This window comes from Sphaeramia orbicularis, chromosome 10 (assembly GCF_902148855.1).
Source record: "Sphaeramia orbicularis chromosome 10, fSphaOr1.1, whole genome shotgun sequence".
NCBI classification, from domain to species: Eukaryota; Metazoa; Chordata; class Actinopteri; order Kurtiformes; family Apogonidae; genus Sphaeramia; species Sphaeramia orbicularis.
Genome location: NC_043966.1, coordinates 14,606,463 through 14,623,807, shown reverse-complemented (window position 1 = coordinate 14,623,807; position 17,345 = coordinate 14,606,463). Strand labels below are relative to the sequence as shown.

General features: G+C 38.9%; 1 protein-coding gene across 2 annotated transcripts; it reads left to right on the top strand.

Annotated features, from left to right (window-relative positions):
- Positions 1-336: 336 nt before the first annotated feature.
- On the top strand, positions 337-17,073 carry fgf24 (fibroblast growth factor 24). Of its 2 annotated transcripts, none has more exons than XM_030146050.1 (5): positions 337-2,861; positions 3,047-3,083; positions 7,293-7,461; positions 12,367-12,473; positions 15,547-17,073. In XM_030146050.1, the coding sequence occupies exons 1-5, from the start codon at positions 2,830-2,832 to the stop codon at positions 15,823-15,825; spliced, it is 624 nt and encodes a 207-aa protein (XP_030001910.1). In that variant the 5' UTR covers positions 337-2,829; the 3' UTR covers positions 15,826-17,073. The 2 variants fall into 2 exon arrangements, with proteins under 2 accessions (XP_030001910.1, XP_030001909.1); XM_030146049.1 differs by having other exon boundaries at positions 339-2,861; positions 7,293-7,470.
- The last annotated feature ends 272 nt before the right edge of the window (positions 17,074-17,345 follow it).

The window sequence follows — 17,345 nt, the reverse complement described above, 5'->3', positions numbered from 1 at the left end:
AATACAGATGTGTGGGTTTGTTAACAGACATCTCACCTTTGTGTCAGACTCTATAAACCTATAACACTTAAATTTAAGATGTTTCTGCACCAAATAAATAAATAAAAAACCTTTGTGTGTTGCATGCCATAAATGAAGTGATAACAGCGTAACAACCATTTGCTGGTCTAACAACAAAAGATGTAACACAAGTCTTTTTTTTTGCCTTCAGAATAACTCTCTGATTCCTGTTGGTCTGCTGCAGAAGCAACCTCTATAGCACATGGCAAACTCCAAACCAAAGCTTTAATGTATGCTGTTTAGTTCCCCCTCTTTATAAGCAAATGAAATGTTAAAAGTCACCAAAAAACATGAGCCGTTTTGCCACGAGCATAGATTAGTTTCCTCCTCCTTGTGACTCACAGGTGGCCACATCCAACGCCGCTGCTTCCCTCTTTTTCTTCTCAGTTGTGGATTTACAGTCATGCTCCGAGAACATTGTCACAAACATGTGCTTAAGAGGCGATGAGTGACTTTACAATGCTGGCTCCATCACAGTCAGTGTGGTAATTGCTGTTTATCATCCTGCCTTCTTTAAATCAGTTGTCAGGTGTCCTCGTGTTGGACTCGTCTTAAAATCTTTATAGTTTATCAGAGCTAAAGTGATCAAACAGACCAGAGCCTTGTATTTGTCAAAGGGATCATCAAATTATCTTTTAGGGTAATTACTATTTGCTCATTTTGCTGTGATTTCCCTCCTCTAAGGCAGACAAGGTTAAATTAGTCATGCTTTAAATGACATTATACAACAGTTGTGTACAGGGATTATTAAACTGCACTGTGGTTGAGAGGATCAAGGCTTCTTGTCAACCATGAATCACAGAGTAAACCCACATCAACCCGGTTTATCCACAGTAGTATTTGCAAAAAAAAAGAGAGAGAGAGAATGATCTAAAGTTTTGATTAATCCCTATGTCACTAAAGACAAGATTAGTCTCTAAAATAAAAGCCGTGAGTAAATATCTCCCTGCTGTTATTAATTTTTTTTGTGTTTTTTGCTGTGTGATTGCCTTTTGTTGACAAGCAGCTGGAGTTCTTAGTTAAACACACTTCATCTGCTACTAAACCCACTGCAGGAGGCCCTTTGAAATCCCCAACATGGGAAGTTTTCTATGTAATTATTTAGAATTATTTAGAATATCAATAGGAACAGGAATGCCGAGTATCCAGTTTTAATGGGACAATAAAGGCGAACCACAAAGGTTTTTTTTTTCTTTCTCTTTTTTTTTTTTTTTTTTTTAATGGCAGCAGGGATGTGTGCTGGTTTTACTGTTGCCAGCTCTGAAGCGCTCGTAAACACATTCACACCTCCCTTTCATTTAAATGCGGGATAAGTTATAGCACATTATTGAAAAAAAAAAAAAAAAGAAAGAAAAAACGAGGTTGGAACAACATGCATTTGAATACCGTCTGGGAAAGTCAAGGCGAATCCACAAACGAGAAAAAGAATAAATAAAAGACACAGAGGCAGTTTCTGTTGGAGCTGGTAGTAGCTGTTGCAACACAGCAACTCCTTTTATTCTGCATAATTCTACAACAACAACAATAATATTAATAATAATTACAATAATAATAGTAGTAAAAGTGGTGGTAATTGCACTCCATGATGAACTCTGAAAAGTGTAAAATGATTCGTAAAAACGCAAAAAAAAAAAAAAAGAAAAAAGACTTATCAACTCAAAATGAATTAAAAAAAAAAAAAAAAAGTACATCCACCGTTGGTTTTCCTGTGAACTTCAATCTTTTGGCTCTGTCCATATCCGAACAACATAACCCCATCCTTTCCCAAACTTTCTTGAGGAGTTAAGTATTTCAGAAGACGCAAAAACACGCAAAAACGCACACATTCTCCTTGTTCTATTTCTCCTCTGCGCAGCCCTTTGCCCACCGAGAGGAAAAAACCCTCTGCAAACTGATGGTCTCTCCAAGATTACCCTATCAGGTGCAAACCGCTGACATGTTTCCACCCACCAACAACAAAAAACCCTCTCTGTGCCCAAATCTCAAGCCGCAGACGCACAAACACCACTGACAGGCACTGCTGCGCCATCATCAACCCCCAAACCTCTCCAGGGATCCGCTGCCGCTGCTGCGATTTCCACACCACTTTTTTGTTGTTGTTGTTGTTGTTGTTATTGAAAATCTAACTTTTTGTTAAAAAAAAAAAATGCTTGGATAAGATTGTTACCCGGCTTGTTTTAGTGGAAGGGCGTTTATCATCCATCGTTTTCCCCTTTTTACCAGCAGCACTTGGTAGAATAAAATGATCCATGCAAGGTGTAGAAATCCCCCGCAGGTACGGACGGAGCTGAAGAGGCTGTGATCTGTGGAGCAGAAGGGTTTAAAACTGGGGGACGACTTGGTTAATAGGTGCGCAAAACTCGAAGGATATTTTTTAAACGAGGGTTTTTCTTTTTCTTTTTTTTTTTTTTTCTTGGAAAAGCCGAGTACTGATTTTTTTTTTCCCGTTTGGCACCAATTTACGGAGACGATTCTGGATTTCGGGGAGCGGAGGAGACTGAGTGAAAAAAAAGGAGCTGAGATCAAAAATAATCTGGATAATTCCCCCTTAACAAGGAAGCGCCTGATGTTGCACTCCGTGACTCTGCTGCTCTCCGGTGATCTATCCTTACACTGGGATTCAATCTCCTACTTACCCACGGAGTTGTGTGCGTAAAAGGACGCGCAGGGGAGCGAGATCAACAGAGAGGGGGGCGATTTCGCCAACCTTTCCTGGGGCTCTAAATCTGTGGAAGCAGGTGTATTTCAGGTGTATTTCTGCGAGTCAAGATGTCTCTGCTGCCTTCGAGGTTCCTATACCTGTAAGTGTTCAACTTCTTCGCTTGTCTTTTGCAAACAAAATCATACATTCTTACCAATAGAAGTCGCCAAACGCTTCATTTTTACGCATTGCTGTCATCCAGGTAGGCTGCGTTTATCCTTCATGTAATTGCCTGTGTGATTCACTCCCCTCCTCCCTTTTCTCTCCCTGTCTCTCTCCACTTAGGTGTTTACATTTTCTGGTTCTCTATTTCCAGCTACAGGTATGTTTACTCCTACGTTCAACTCTTTTTTTGTGTGTGTGTGCATGTTACTGTGTGTTTGCGCAGCTCTTAAATGTAACTGATGATGATACATTATCTTCAAGGTGGGCCTCATACCGGAATAAAGTGCTCAAATAATGCATGATAGTAATAATAACAATGAATGGAAATTAATAGTATTCATATAGTTTAAGGAAAAATATACATAAAAGACACTGGCTCTGATTAATAGTAAAGAAAAGCATAAAATATTACAATTTGGTGTAAAATATGAAAAAATTATTGAACGGATAAGTTGTAGTAAAGCCACCAAAGCGACAATTAAGTGTAGTTTAGGATGTAAAAATGCTTTCTTTATTGATATTATGGCAGCATTGTTGCGACATGAGATAAAAATGTTATCATTGCGTCATGGTTCCCATAAAATTACTAATGTAGACAGAGTAAAATTGCCTGCAGTCGCAAAGAAATATGATCGGCATGAAAAAAAAAAAAAAAAAATCATCTGTATTGTAATCGGACCAATCATCTAATAGGCCATAAAGTTTATTCATCTAAGAAATCTTTACTTCAAGTAGCTGTTTTCGGATTTTATAACAGAATAGTGCAGTAAATATTTGGATCCCGGGGGTTAAAAGTTGTTCTTTTGAGCAGATGGGCTCCTTTGGCGCTTCTTGCCTTTTTTTTTTTTTTTTTTTTTTTTTTATTAGTTACGTCTCTCTTTGAACTGTAATGATTTGCAGACATCCACTCACCTAATTGAGAGCCCGCGCGCCGTGATTTCACATAAGACGCACAGGACACGCGCCTTCATTCCCATAAACCTGATCTGATCAGTTTATTGGCATGACGTGTTTGATCGTAATATGCATGATCTCTTGTTTTGAATTAATTTCCCATTATTAGTATTAAAATTTAAATGCCGAAACTGGATAAACGAGCAGGTTTCATGTCATTCATTTCATCTCATTCTCATTCCTCAGATGCCTTTTATTCCACATCAGGATACAACACTTGCCAACATTAAGTCTTTTTTTTTTTTTTTTTAAATAATTACATCTGTTATTTTTGTCAGTGAATCTTATCAGGCGAACAACTTAACATTTGACCTTTTGGCACTAGTAGATCTCTGCAGGTGGTTAAAGTTAGGAAATTACACAAATTACACTTGTTACTGGTCAGATCATCTCATTAGTTCATCCTCATTAGCTCGCAACAGCAAAATACCCCAGAGCAAATTTTCAGGTCAATAACTTTAAAAGAAAATTTATGAGAGAAAATTGAATAAATAAGTTGAAACCATGAGAAAAAATGCAGTGATGTTATGCAAGTGTTTGTGCTTTGAAGAGCTGGAAAAACAAAGCTGTGGTGTCACATGTAAGACAGTACGATGCAGACACTTTAAAGTATTACATTTACCAGAAAAAAACACAACCGATGAATGATGTTTCCTGTTTTTTTGTGATTGTAATCATTTGTTGTGGTTAAGGAAAAGACAGATTATTGATAAATCAAACAATGGGGATGCTGTGTGATTTATAAGGTCCTCAGGATTAAGATTTAGGTCAAATATGATGCAAAACGCAGGAATAGTTGATGGTCTACTCTGCATCCCAGTCCTGACACTTAAAGTTAATGCCTCCTCCATGTCACGCAGTGGATTTGATGAGGAAAAAACGACAGAAACAACCCCAGCTGGGAGTTATCTCTGCATGCACTGCTGGTGTGTTTTCCCTATTTGTGTGTTTGACCTTGTCTTTGTGTGTCAAGAAGATTGCAAGGTGTATCTCAGATGCATGCGACAACTAAGCTTCCTCAGTGAAGACGAGTGCCAGACTTTTGAAGTTTCAACCATATCCGTTTTCATCCCATCTTTGAAGAAAGGAGACAGCTTGATAAAAACTGTTGTCGCTGGTGTTCACCTCAGCCATGTGCTTAGGCTTGCCTTTCCCTTGACGCTAAATGCAACTGTCTACCAAACACACCTTTATGTTTGTTTAGAGATGGGGAGATTTGGGATAAATCCCTCAGCAGTTAGGCTATGTTTTGTTGTGTGTATATGTGTGTGTGTATGTGTGTGCATGTGTGTGTGTGTGTGTGTGTGTGTGTGTGCGTTTTCGTGCTTTTGTAGCTTGAGGATCACTTTGACAGGGTTGACAATAGGTGATACTGAAGTTTGAGTTTCTTAAAGGATGCATAATTATAACACTTTGGTGCTTCATACATACAAACTTTATCTGAGCATAAACATAGTGGTAATTAAGGCTCTTTTATTCTTATACTGCCTTGTTTTTATATAGCTTGAGCAATACTTCACCATCTTGTTTTTGCATTTTCTGTTGATGAAAATGGCCATAACAATCTCTTCATAGATATTTTAGATATTAGTGCTGTTTACATCTCAGCTTTAAAATCAGTAATGTGTATATATATATATATATATATATATATATATATATATATATATATGTATTTTCCCCTGTTAAAATATTGAACACAATTCAGTTGGATTTTAGAGCTTTTTGGGCTTTAAAAATGCAGGTTTTCTTCCATTATTTTGCAATATTGTCTTAAAATTGCAGAGATTATCTGCTACGTGCTTGTCATTCCAGTGCATTTTGTTATATAGAGGTTGTTTTAGTGCTTAAACAGAGGCAAAACATAATGTTAGGAGGAAATTAATGCCATAATTGAATTATTGGACTTAGATAGTTGTTACCCTATTAAAATGCAGTTGGGAAAATGGAAAATTCATCTTATAAATCAATTTTTTGGTGTATTTACACAAATAGTAAAGCCATGAAACTACAGACATGTTGTATCAGATGACGAAAACATTTGATATCCAGCCTTAAGTACGCTGTCTCATTTCCTTAACCGCCTGATGCCAAAAGTAACATTATGGGCGTGTTTTCTAAATGTCAAAGATACAGAAGCTGTGTCCCAGTGCAGGGGCTGGATCCTCTAAGGTCCACATATCTCAACCGAATACGTCATAACAGGTCAACAAAGACCAACCCCATTTCAAAGACTTGTCCAGATTTAACAGAGTAATGCGGCCTAATACTGCATATGAAGCCTAAAAGTTGCTACCAAGAGGCTCACCACTGGCTCGGGGTTTTGTGAGGATTTACACTGTGGAGCTGTAGGAGGACTGGCCCCCTGAAAATTAGACCTAACTCATGAAACACCTGGTTCAAAAGAGCCATGTATAGGAGTCTCAGTGGGAGTTACACTCAAGACTGGCAGAAGTCATTTGCTGCCTCTCAGGGTTGAAGATTTGTTCTATTGCGGCCATAATTTCCCATCCTTTTTGCTACATGTCATTAATTTGCAGAAGTTAAAATAACAAGGTCTCAGGGTATGTAATGTGTATATAATTAGCCACCTGAGAACAGCCGCATAAAAAGCCATTACTGTGCAATTACCACACCATACAGCTGGGGAAATGGGATCTTGGCGCGAACTGAGATTCCAGGGCTTCTAAAGTATATGTTTCCTTTTCTTCTTCCACATGTTGGGTGACATAGTTTCTGTCTTACAAAGTCAGCGATTTCCTCTGTTTTTACGCCAGGTCGAAGGTGACTCGTAAACAGCCGGCTAGTGAATTCTGAGGGGCGGGTTTGTGAAATTTGATTAAAAATTCTTGCCGTAAGAGTCTTTTCCGTGGATGGAGGTGCCTCTTGCCATCTCAGTCTTGCCTTCCGCCTGCTGCGTTTTATAATTTATGGACCTCACTTCGCCTGCAGGCAGATATTTGTTTGATGATAGTGCAACAGGTCTGGATGCTTCAGGTGTATAATTGCTAGTGGCTTGCTTGTGGAAATGGAGTACAGGTTTCTCAATATCGCCCAGGGCACATAGCATACTGAAGTGTCAATACAAAGCAACAGACAGAGGCTTTGCACTTGTTCTGAGATTTTCATTCAAACCGTGACTTCATTAACACGTCTCGTTGCATTGTTAGCAGCTTGTAAATGCACTGAGTATAAAATATGCTAGTTAAAAGTAAGGAGAGAAACACTAAAAATGCCACAGCCACTATTTGCCGGCTGTTGTATCAGCTTTTAGCCCCTGAGGCGTAATAATTTTTGACACAGGGCCCATTATTATCAACACCTGTGCCATGACGATCCACCTCTGTTTCCTCCATATGTTTCTTCATCTTCTACCTCTTTCTGTTTCCTCCTGTCTCCCATCGACGCGCAGGAATCTCAGCAGAGCTCTGCTGATTTCAGGTTTTACATTGAGAACCACACGAGGAACCCAGACGACCTGAGCCGGAAACAGGTTCGGATCTACCAGCTGTACAGCAGAACCACAGGAAAGCATGTCCAGATCTTGGGGAAGAAAATCAACGCCAATGGAGATGATGGGGGCAAGTATGGTATGGGAGAATTCCTGTGCATCTCACCTGACACTTAAGTTATAATACACCAAGGACATGAGGTCTTTAGTTAAAACAGGCTGAGAAATTAAAACACTTTTAGAGTGCTTTCAGTCATTTTTTCCACACATATAGCCACTCAGTCTGTTCAGTGCACATTGTTTGGATGTGGTTTTCCATGCTTAATGTTTGGGTCTTGCAAGAGTGGACAGTGACATATTGAAACCACCATTTGATGGAGTGGGTGAAAATATTATGAAACTGCTGATGTTGCATAGCATGTATTCTGCAGCTTTTGATTATCCAAAACAAGTTTATACCTATTATTACTATGGCATATTTTAGGCCACTCATGGGTCACTCTGGGCAGTACAGCAAGAAGGTCCTGAGTTTGATTCCAACACCAGGACCTTTCTATGTGGAGTTTGCATGTTCTCCCCATATTTGCGTGGGTTCTCTTTGGGTACTCCGGCTTCCTCCCACTTTAAAAGGCATGCACTAGTAGGTTAATTGGTTAATCTAAATTGCCCATAGGTGTGAATGTGAGAGTGTGAGAGTTTATCTCTATTTGTCCAGGTCGTTACTGAAAAAGAGAATCAGTTCTCAACTAACTTGCCTGGTTAAATAAAGGTTAACCCACTTTGGCAGATTACACAATGTTGACCAAAACTGTGTGAAAAGTATTGAAGTCCTGTCATCTTAGAAAGAAAACATTTTTCTAGAGGTGCAAATCAGAGAATTTTTGCTAGAGAGCTTGTTCTGGAACTAAATGTATATCATCCAGTTTCAGGAGTTTTCAAGGAAAAGGTTTGTAATTGACACTATCATGGTTAGACATTAAATCTAGTAAATTAGAGTGAACTTTAGCTTCAAAATTCAGTGTTTTTCACACTGCTGCCCCCCTTTAAGATAACATCCCATAACCTGATCGACAATGAAAATCAAACAAATGTGACTTATTCTAATGATCGCCACCTTTATGAAGCATCTTGACAAACATAAAGACACTGGTGTCGTGCTCTGCTGCACATTTTTCGTTCATAACAGCTGACTCACAGCTCTAAAATTGCTGGTTTTGAAGGCCTCTGAGTGAGCGCGTTCAGTCGCAGATGCGCCGAGGCGTAGTTTCCTCACTGCTTGTTAGAGCTTGAGTGGAAGCAGATCCAATTTTTCCCATGAGGCCTTGCCAATTCTACCCTCCTCCGCCTCCTTCTTCTTCTCCTCCTCCCCCTCCTACCCATCCAGCTGCAGTACCTGGCACCTGTGAACTCCTTTGCACTCTCTAATAAAGCTTATGAAGATACTCGCGCTACTCTAATCTGCTCTTAGTCACCGCTGCTTCACAGCAAAAGGCCACAAACCATCAGAGGAGAAATATATCGCTGCGGTGTCAGACAGCAAAGTTCAGCTTCTCCATATCTACACGGCTAAAGTAGGGGGAGTTATCATTCTTCGTAGGTATTAGTGTAGCATATTCATTACTTTTAAGAGACTAGAACAATTCTTTTCCAGAACAAACTGTCATAACTGATGCCGTGTTGTCCACTAAGATCAGATGGAGGGTCACTTAAAAGGCTTTTAAACTGATAAATGCTGCAATCAAGACTTGAAGAAGGAGTTTCCAACCTTTTACCTAAGGTCAATATATGTCTGTGGCCCCACATTGTTCATCAAGATGGAAAACATTTCTTAAAAACAAGAACCTCAGCTGAACATGGTTTATGACTCATAGTTGTATTGCAGTGTAGGCGTAGTGTGCCCTTTTATTTACTACTTAGTTGTACGGTCTGTGACAGAGGATCAAGAAATATTCTAGATGCCCAAAATTAATTTACTGAACCAACATAGACTTTGTAGCTAAAACCGAATTACAATTTTCACCATTTACTGGCATTTTGTTGTTGTTTTGCAATTAGCACGTGAAGGCGAGGGAAACCCTGTTTATTAGGAAGATTTCCAAAAGATTATTTAAGTGTAGCGTTCGTGTATTTACAGATCTTTTTAAGGTTGTGGATTATGTGGATTATGGTTTTGAAGTGCTTGCACTGTACCACATTCCCTCCTTTGTAAACTAAATGCCATTTGTTAGTGGTATTGATGACAGAGAGATTCCACTTAGTGTTTGTGTTGCAGTGGAACTATGACTCAAGGATCTAATTAAGTTTGCCAGAGCCTGCAGCTGCCAGACTCTTCATTTTTAAAGATCATACCATCAATGGGTTACTCAGAGAGTGAAGATAGGGTTTGGAAAGGCTCGCAGACAACCAGCAGCTCAGGGAGGGAAATATTGTCTTATCTGACGCTTCGGGTCAAGGCTTCATACCTGAGGTTGAGTTTTGGGTTGACATACAAAACCGGTTAGCAGTCAGACGGCCAAAGTGTTGTCAAATGACTGCTGATTTGGCTTCCAGAGCTGAAATACCTCATCTTTTCTGTGTTTTTTCTGCTCAAACAGATACAGATTTATCTTAAAAAATCTGTTCTGTGCCTTTAACCCTTTATAGGGCACTTATTGAAATACTCTGAAATTCAAAATTTCAACCTTAGTGTGTTATTAGGCATTGTCATCTACCTCCTCGTCAGCTGGCATGACATCAATCTCCCCTCCTCTTGCCATAAAACATTGATTGATTGATTGACAACAAGAGAAAACAATATAAAAAAGAAAACATTCGAAAAGGAGTGGGCTGAAGTTCAACTTACATACTCCCACCCCCTTACCCTGTCTTTTTACTGGCCATATATTCCCATAAGTAAGCTTAACAAATCTCATACATGTCAAAATAAATTCTGACTAAGTCTGCACAAAACACAAAATACTATACATACCGTAATTTCCGGACTATAAGTTGTTACCTTTTTCACATACTTTGAACCCTGCGGCTTAAACAATGATGCGGCTAATTCACTGTAAATCAAACACACTCACACTAAATTCTTCAGATCAGTCATTTTGCGCGTCATGCACTCATCATGGAAAACACGAAGAAATGCATATGAGGCAGCTTTCAAGTTAGAGGTGATCAATCTGGCTGTCGAAGAAGGAAATAGAGCTGCTGCACGTAAGCTTGGCATCAGTGAATCAATGGTGAGACAATGGAGACGGCAGCATGTGGCTTATATTCAGGTGCGCTCAATAGTCCGGAAATTATGGTATCAAAAGTAAACTTCGTCCATTTCATTGCTAAATTACACATAAAAACTAAACTGTTCATTTCATATCAGTAATACACATATGAAAAGTAAACTCTGTCCATTTCATTACTAAACTAGAAGCACTCGGAGAGCGCAGACCTCCGCCAAGGCAGATCAGTGCTCCCCCATCACCACCAAAATGTAATTATTTGTTCCTTGTGCCAGTATCAACATTTCCTGAATTTTTCATCCATATCCGTCCATAACTTTTTGAGTTATCTTGCACACGGACAGACAGACAAACAGACAGACAAACCAATGCCGACAAAAACATAACCTCCTTGACAGAGGTAATTACACATCAAAAGTAAACTCTGTCCATTTCATGACAGTATTTTACACCAAAAATAAACACCTGAGCAGACACTTGCTAAAAAGTAAACACATGCAATAAAACGACTGTTATAAGGTCATAAACGGACATAAATCACTCATATTCACTATTTACAGCTTCAAAATGTCTATAAAAACTCTCTGAATCACTGTATATTGTTATAAACACCAACATGATTCTTGACCTCACTAAGGCACAGGATTGGCCCCATATTTAATGTTTGTGGAAATGACCAAAAATGGTCACTTGCCTTGTAAAGGGTTAAGTCTTTCTCAAAAAAAAAAAAAAAAACAGCCTTGTGTGTGTGTTTCAGCCTTTCCTATCTTTAAGACAGGTTTCCTACTTCTCCACTTTTCTCCAAAGGCTGGATTTTCATTTGGGGAGGAGAGGGGTGAGGGTGGGGGTGGGGGTGGGAGGGTGACGGAGGGGAGGGACTCCTGCCCTCGAGCCCATCCCGTCCCCTCGCCTATTCTTCCTCTGCTCCCTTGAGCGCTACTGAATGGCCCTGTGTGTTAAACAAATGGATCATCTTAACTTTTTGATTGAGTGAGCACAGACTAAAGGGAACTTGAAACCTAATCCTGAGGGGCACATAACCGCTCCACAAATGTTTGGCAGATCTCTTTGCTGGTTGACAGGCGAGCAGAGACAAAGGTGACCTTGCAGGGGTTAACATTCGGATGGGAGGGGAGGCGGCGGGGGACAGAAAAATAAAAGAGCCGCCAGGATGCGTCTTTAGAGTAGATTACCGCTGTGTCAGGTTAAAGTGACGCCGGCATTGTTGTTTTGATCACTTTATGGTACAGGGGAGGCAGAATTACACTTCATTCACCTTTGAAGAAGCTTAGTTTGCTATTGCATTTTTAGGAAAAAAATGATGTATGTGAATCCTTAAATACATGTTTGTGCTTAATCTGGATTATGAAGGAAATTTAAGAGGCTGCAGATTACTTGTCATTTTATTAAAAGTGGGATTGTGTAGATTTTTTTGGTATTCCATCACATAATTTACTACATTTGATGACTTTTCTTTCAAAAATTTCAATAAAAGGGCAAAAAAATTACATTTAGGCCAACAAGATACAGTACTGTTAGAGGCGTTTCCTGATTTTAGAAGCAAAATATTGTCACACTTCCATATTTAAGTCTGATGACAAGACCACCCATGTTTGTTCATTCTACATTTGAGCTTTTTACCAAAAACTATACCCAGATGTGACCATTTTCTAAGCATTTCATTAGTCACTGTATTCTCTAACTTACTGTATCTACTTACAATTACAGTTATTTTATGTCTTAAAATTACATGCAGCCAATTACTTGTCAACACCGACCCTAATGAAGCGTCTTTTTCTTTCTTTTTCCAGCTCTTCTTGTTGTTGAGACAGAAACCTTCGGAAGCCACATTCGAATAAAAGGAAAAGAGAGCGAACATTACATTTGCATGAACGAGAAGGGCAAAATAGTAGGAAGGGTAAGTACGTTTTGGTTGTCGTATGAGAGAAAAATATAGGGAAATGAAGAAATAAATGAAAAAAAAATGCCATTTAAAAAAAAAAAAACCAAATAATATCAAAATCATTATATTTAAAGGAGATGTTAATCCGGTTTGAATTGAACACAACCTCAGATCTGCTTTCTCCTGCTGTTTTTGTACACCCTAACAAAACCCCTTTGATAACTCCCAGCCATTCTTCCATTACGTAATCGGCCAACTCCTTTGACACTCGATCAGTCAATTACAGACTGCAATCACCACAATGCATTGAGAGACTAATGGTCACTTAGGAGGAATGCCATTGCAATTATATCACTTAGTCACACCAGGTGGCCACAGGAGTGAGATGACTGCATGTGACTCTGCAGACGATTGCTTCGGCGTGGAAAAGAAGTTAATATTTTGAAAACGTACACTTCGCAGGCACACGTGTGAGTTTTGTTGCGTTAATAAGTCATGCTGTCAGCATCAGCGGGGCTGCAGTAAGTCACCGCAAGTTTTTACTCTCTCATCGTGGTCATCTGTTACAAACATGCGTTCTGAGTCGTAGTTGCTCTGGCTTCATTTTTATTAAATGATGCTTGACTTCCTGCTTTAAACCACTGAAGGATTGATAATAATAATTTAAAAAAATAGGATAAAATGAGCACCACTTTGGATTATTGATAGTCAGCAGCCTTTGCGTTGATTAGGGCATATTCGATAAAACTCCCTGGTGTTAACATTTGCCTCAAAATGCAAATAGTATGTCCCACTAAAGCACCTTTACATGACCTCTGCATGAGAGTAAAGCTGTGACCATAATAAATGAATCCACTGGATCAGAGTATTTAACATTTGCGCAACTATGTCTTTGAAATGTCTTGCAGGAATTGGTACATTTTTTTAATAGATTTTATAGATATAAAGCTAAAAATACAACTACTAGGAGTGACACAAATGCAGTCTATTGTTAAAATGTGATTAATTTCTCAGTAATAATAGTTGCTTTTCCATTGACCCTCAAATTGCGCAAATATAACTTGCGCATAAAAATTTATCTAATGGAAAAACAACAATTTCGCCAAAAGTCTCATTTTTTGATTAAAAGTTTTTGCGCAGGCAAGAGGTGGTTTTTCGGGCGTAGCGCAAATGGTATATCACACAAAACTTCAATGGAAAGACCTTTTTTCGCAACTAGAATCAGGTGAATTAAAAAAAAACAGATGTTGACGGACACTACAACAAGTGAAGAAGAAGAAACATGTCGCAGTATGTGTAGACACACAAGGAAACCCAAACATTTTTTAATTTAGTATGAGATAGAGGGATAATATATAATAATAATGAATATATCTGTAAATTAACACCATATTTACGTTTGTCACCATGTTTATGGAATGAGTTCCCATGGTTATCTTGTAATAATAAATGAAATCATCGCATTTGTGATTTAATGGAAAAACCGACATTACAGACCTCTGTTTTTTCAGCATTTAGTAAATATCTGTAAAGTTTTGTGCAGATGTTCAGTGGAAAAGCGACTAGTGTTTGAATCCATTACTTGTTCTTTAATGTACCTCAGAAACACATGGGAAAAAAAATAGGGAGGAATTTTTGAGAAAACAAAACTTCCTTTCCCAAATCTTTTGGCCCTAGCTGACTGTAGAGTTAATGTTCTTCATACTGAGGAAACATGGTCTAGTCGGTGAAAACATTTAAAACACAGCCTATGTTACATCAGCTGAGAAATGAGGGATTTTCTCAGGCTGTTTTTGAGTAGCATCAACAAGGCCGAGCTCAGTGTTACAACTCTGAAAGTCACCACATGCCTTTTCCATCATGTCAGCTCCATCTGGGTAAAGGTTTAGATCTGTGGGCCAGATTTTATGGGACTTTATGACACTGGCGTCCCCAAACCTTAACTCCGATCCGGTTCACTGCTGATCTGGGTTTCTTTTAAAAGGTTAAAAAGGCGGTGAAATGGCAGGAAGAAGGGAACAAATGGACACAGACATGACTCCAAGAAAGAATATTTACATGGCAACTTCTAAACTGCTGAAATTCACTGATGCAAAGTCTGTGCAGTTATACGGGGTTTGTACAGGTGCTTGAAATCCTTGAAAATGCTTGAATTTCAGTGTTGTTTTCAAGGTCTGGAAAGTGCTTGAATTTTAATTTAAGTGCTTGAAAGTGCTTGCAGTTATAACTCTGTGGTGTGATTGATTGACTGATTTTTTTAATATTAACTCCAGGTTAGATCCCGAGCCAAAGTTACTTACAGAGAGGTGATACATCTTGAAAAATAAAACTTCATGTCAAAAAAAAAAATTAGCCAGTGCTCTCAGGTCGACTCCATGTACATTTTTATCTTAATCTTTGGCTCAGTGTGAATGTGCCTGAAGAACGCCAAGTGGCTTCCCTTTTTTGAATAAAACTTTGTATTCTCCTTTAATTTCTAAACTTTTTGGTATTATGAAACATAATTTTAGATGTTTATAGCATAATACAATGTACATTATTGCGATAAAAAAATTTTAAAAAGAAAATAATCATAAGTATATGTATTCCTTTAGATATGTACAATCGCAGAAAAAATTATTAGACCATCAAAAGTCATCAAAAACAACAGTTATGCAATCAAGTACTAACTCCTGTGCATATCATGTGATTAAAACAGACAGAAAAGAAAACATGGAATGCCTAAAAGCACTGTTTTTGTCAGTATGATGCCATAGATATTGATGGAAGAACTGAAGTGATTTTGGTTATTATCAAGAAACCATGGAAAATGGATAGATATCAGCTCTGAAATTAAATTCTCATGAGATATTTTTGTTGTTATCATTATATTTGTCCAAACAAATGTACCTTTAGTTGTACCAGGCATTAAAATGAACAAGAAAAAAGAAGAAAACAAGGGGTGGTCTAATAATTTTTTCCGTGCCTCCAGCGATTAATTAAAAAAATGACCCTTGAAAGTGCTTGAATTTGACCTTGAAAAATGTGCACGAACCCTGAGTTATAGTAAAATAAATGAATTAATGTTCCATATCTGGCCTGGTTTCAGCCCGACGGAAGGAAGCAAGAGTGCGTCTTTGTCGAGGAATTCCTGGAGAACAACTACACAGCTCTAGTGTCGGCCAAGTACAAAGGATGGTACCTGGGCTTCAATCGGAAGGGTCGGCCCAAGAAAGGCTCGCGGACCACGCAACGGCAACAGGAAGTCCACTTCATGAAGCGCCACCCGAAGGGCAGGGCGGACCCACTTGAGGAGTTCCGTTTCACCCCAGTAACTAAGAGGACACGAAGGGCTCGGCGATTAAAACCCAACGCCAAGAGGAACTGATGGGACCAATGGGACAGCACTAATTTTTCCTTTTGAGGGAAAATAAATAAATAAACTGTAACTAAGAATCTCAAGCCTCTTGTCTTAAAAGAATCACCTTAAAGACTTCACCTCTGTATAAGAACGACAGACTTAAAGAACAAAAGTCAAAGATGTTTTATTTTTGTATTTCAGGATGACTGAATATTTCCTAACTCTTGGATTCTTCTGGGTTGATGTCATTGTGCTAACGTGTGTGTTATGTTATTTATACTGGATAAACTAAAGGACCTCTGTCACCGTCGTCCTCAGCTCCATTTGAACTGCACGCTGAAGGCTTACTTTCTGTTTTTTTGACAATGGGGACTGAAGCAGGAGCTGACGCAATGTTATAAAAATCAGCCAACTAGAGATTTATTGGAATACCTGTCGGTTTTTGTTTGTGTTGCCCCTGACAACGCGGATCCCATACTTTCCACTGGAATCAGACACCATGGAGATGAAACAGAGAGAGGTGGCAGTCGCAGGTGACACTGCCCTGCCGGGATAACTGTGTAGCTTTGAGTGCAATATTTTACAGGTCTCTCTCTCTCTTTCTCTCTCTCTCTCTCTTTTCTCTTTCTCTTTTTTTTTTTCCACACGTCTCTCAACCTCAGCTTCACTACGTGGATGGAATGCGCTGAACCCTGCGAGTACTGTGATTTCCTTGACATTTCTATGCAGCTTGTGATTCAGCTAAAACACGACATGCTTTGACTAGTCGGGCAGCAGCCGTGGCTTTAGTCTTGTTTAAACACTCCAAAAAACAAAACAAAAACATAACAGCTGAGTTTGATGTGATTCATAATTCCACACTGTCTTCCAACTTCATCATATTTGGGAGACAGATGTTAATCCCTTTTCGCCTCCCTTCGGTAAATGAATCACTACCGGACACGTTTTCAATCTTCTTGTTGCACCACTAAAGAAAGTTTGAGCTACATAATATATTGGGGTTGGTGATGAAGACTTCTTCTACCTCCTTGTTCTTTTTTTTTTTTGTTTATCTGTCATCACTAAGCTCTTCTCTATACATTTTTTCCCCCTAAACTCATCTTTACATCTTCACTTTCTTCACTCATGTTTTGAAGATGCTATTGGGAAAGCTTATCCTTGTACTTATTCGCCTGATCAGTCATTCACAGACAGGAACGCTGTGGCTTATCCACCTCTGATCACTTCCTAAAAATCCACATTTGTCAACCCTTTCTTCTCCCTCACCTCCAAAAACCCAGATGACCAACATGTCCAGGATTCAGGGAACTTTTCAGCGGCCTTTAATCAAGATATGTGTCTGAATCCTAAAGGGAAAAAGTCTGAGCTTCTGCCATTCGCTCTCTCACTCTCTCTCTCTCTCTCTCTCTCTGACGACAAACTCCAGTCTCTTCTCACCAGTAGTATGTATTCACCTGTCTGCTTGCAGGTTTTTGTATGAGTTGCTACTAACAACATGACACATTTATGATTTTTTTTAAACAAATGTAAGCAAAAATAATTTTATG

Bases quoted from the DNA above. Each gene is read 5' to 3' on its own strand.
- fgf24 (XM_030146049.1), top strand. From the start codon at position 2,830: ATGTCTCTGCTGCCTTCGAGGTTCCTATACCT. The intron at 3,084-7,292 runs GTATGTTTACTC...ATCGACGCGCAG, and splicing joins TTCTCTATTTCCAGCTACAG to GAATCTCAGCAGAGCTCTGC. The intron at 7,471-12,366 runs GTATGGGAGAAT...TTCTTTTTCCAG, and splicing joins AGATGATGGGGGCAAGTATG to CTCTTCTTGTTGTTGAGACA.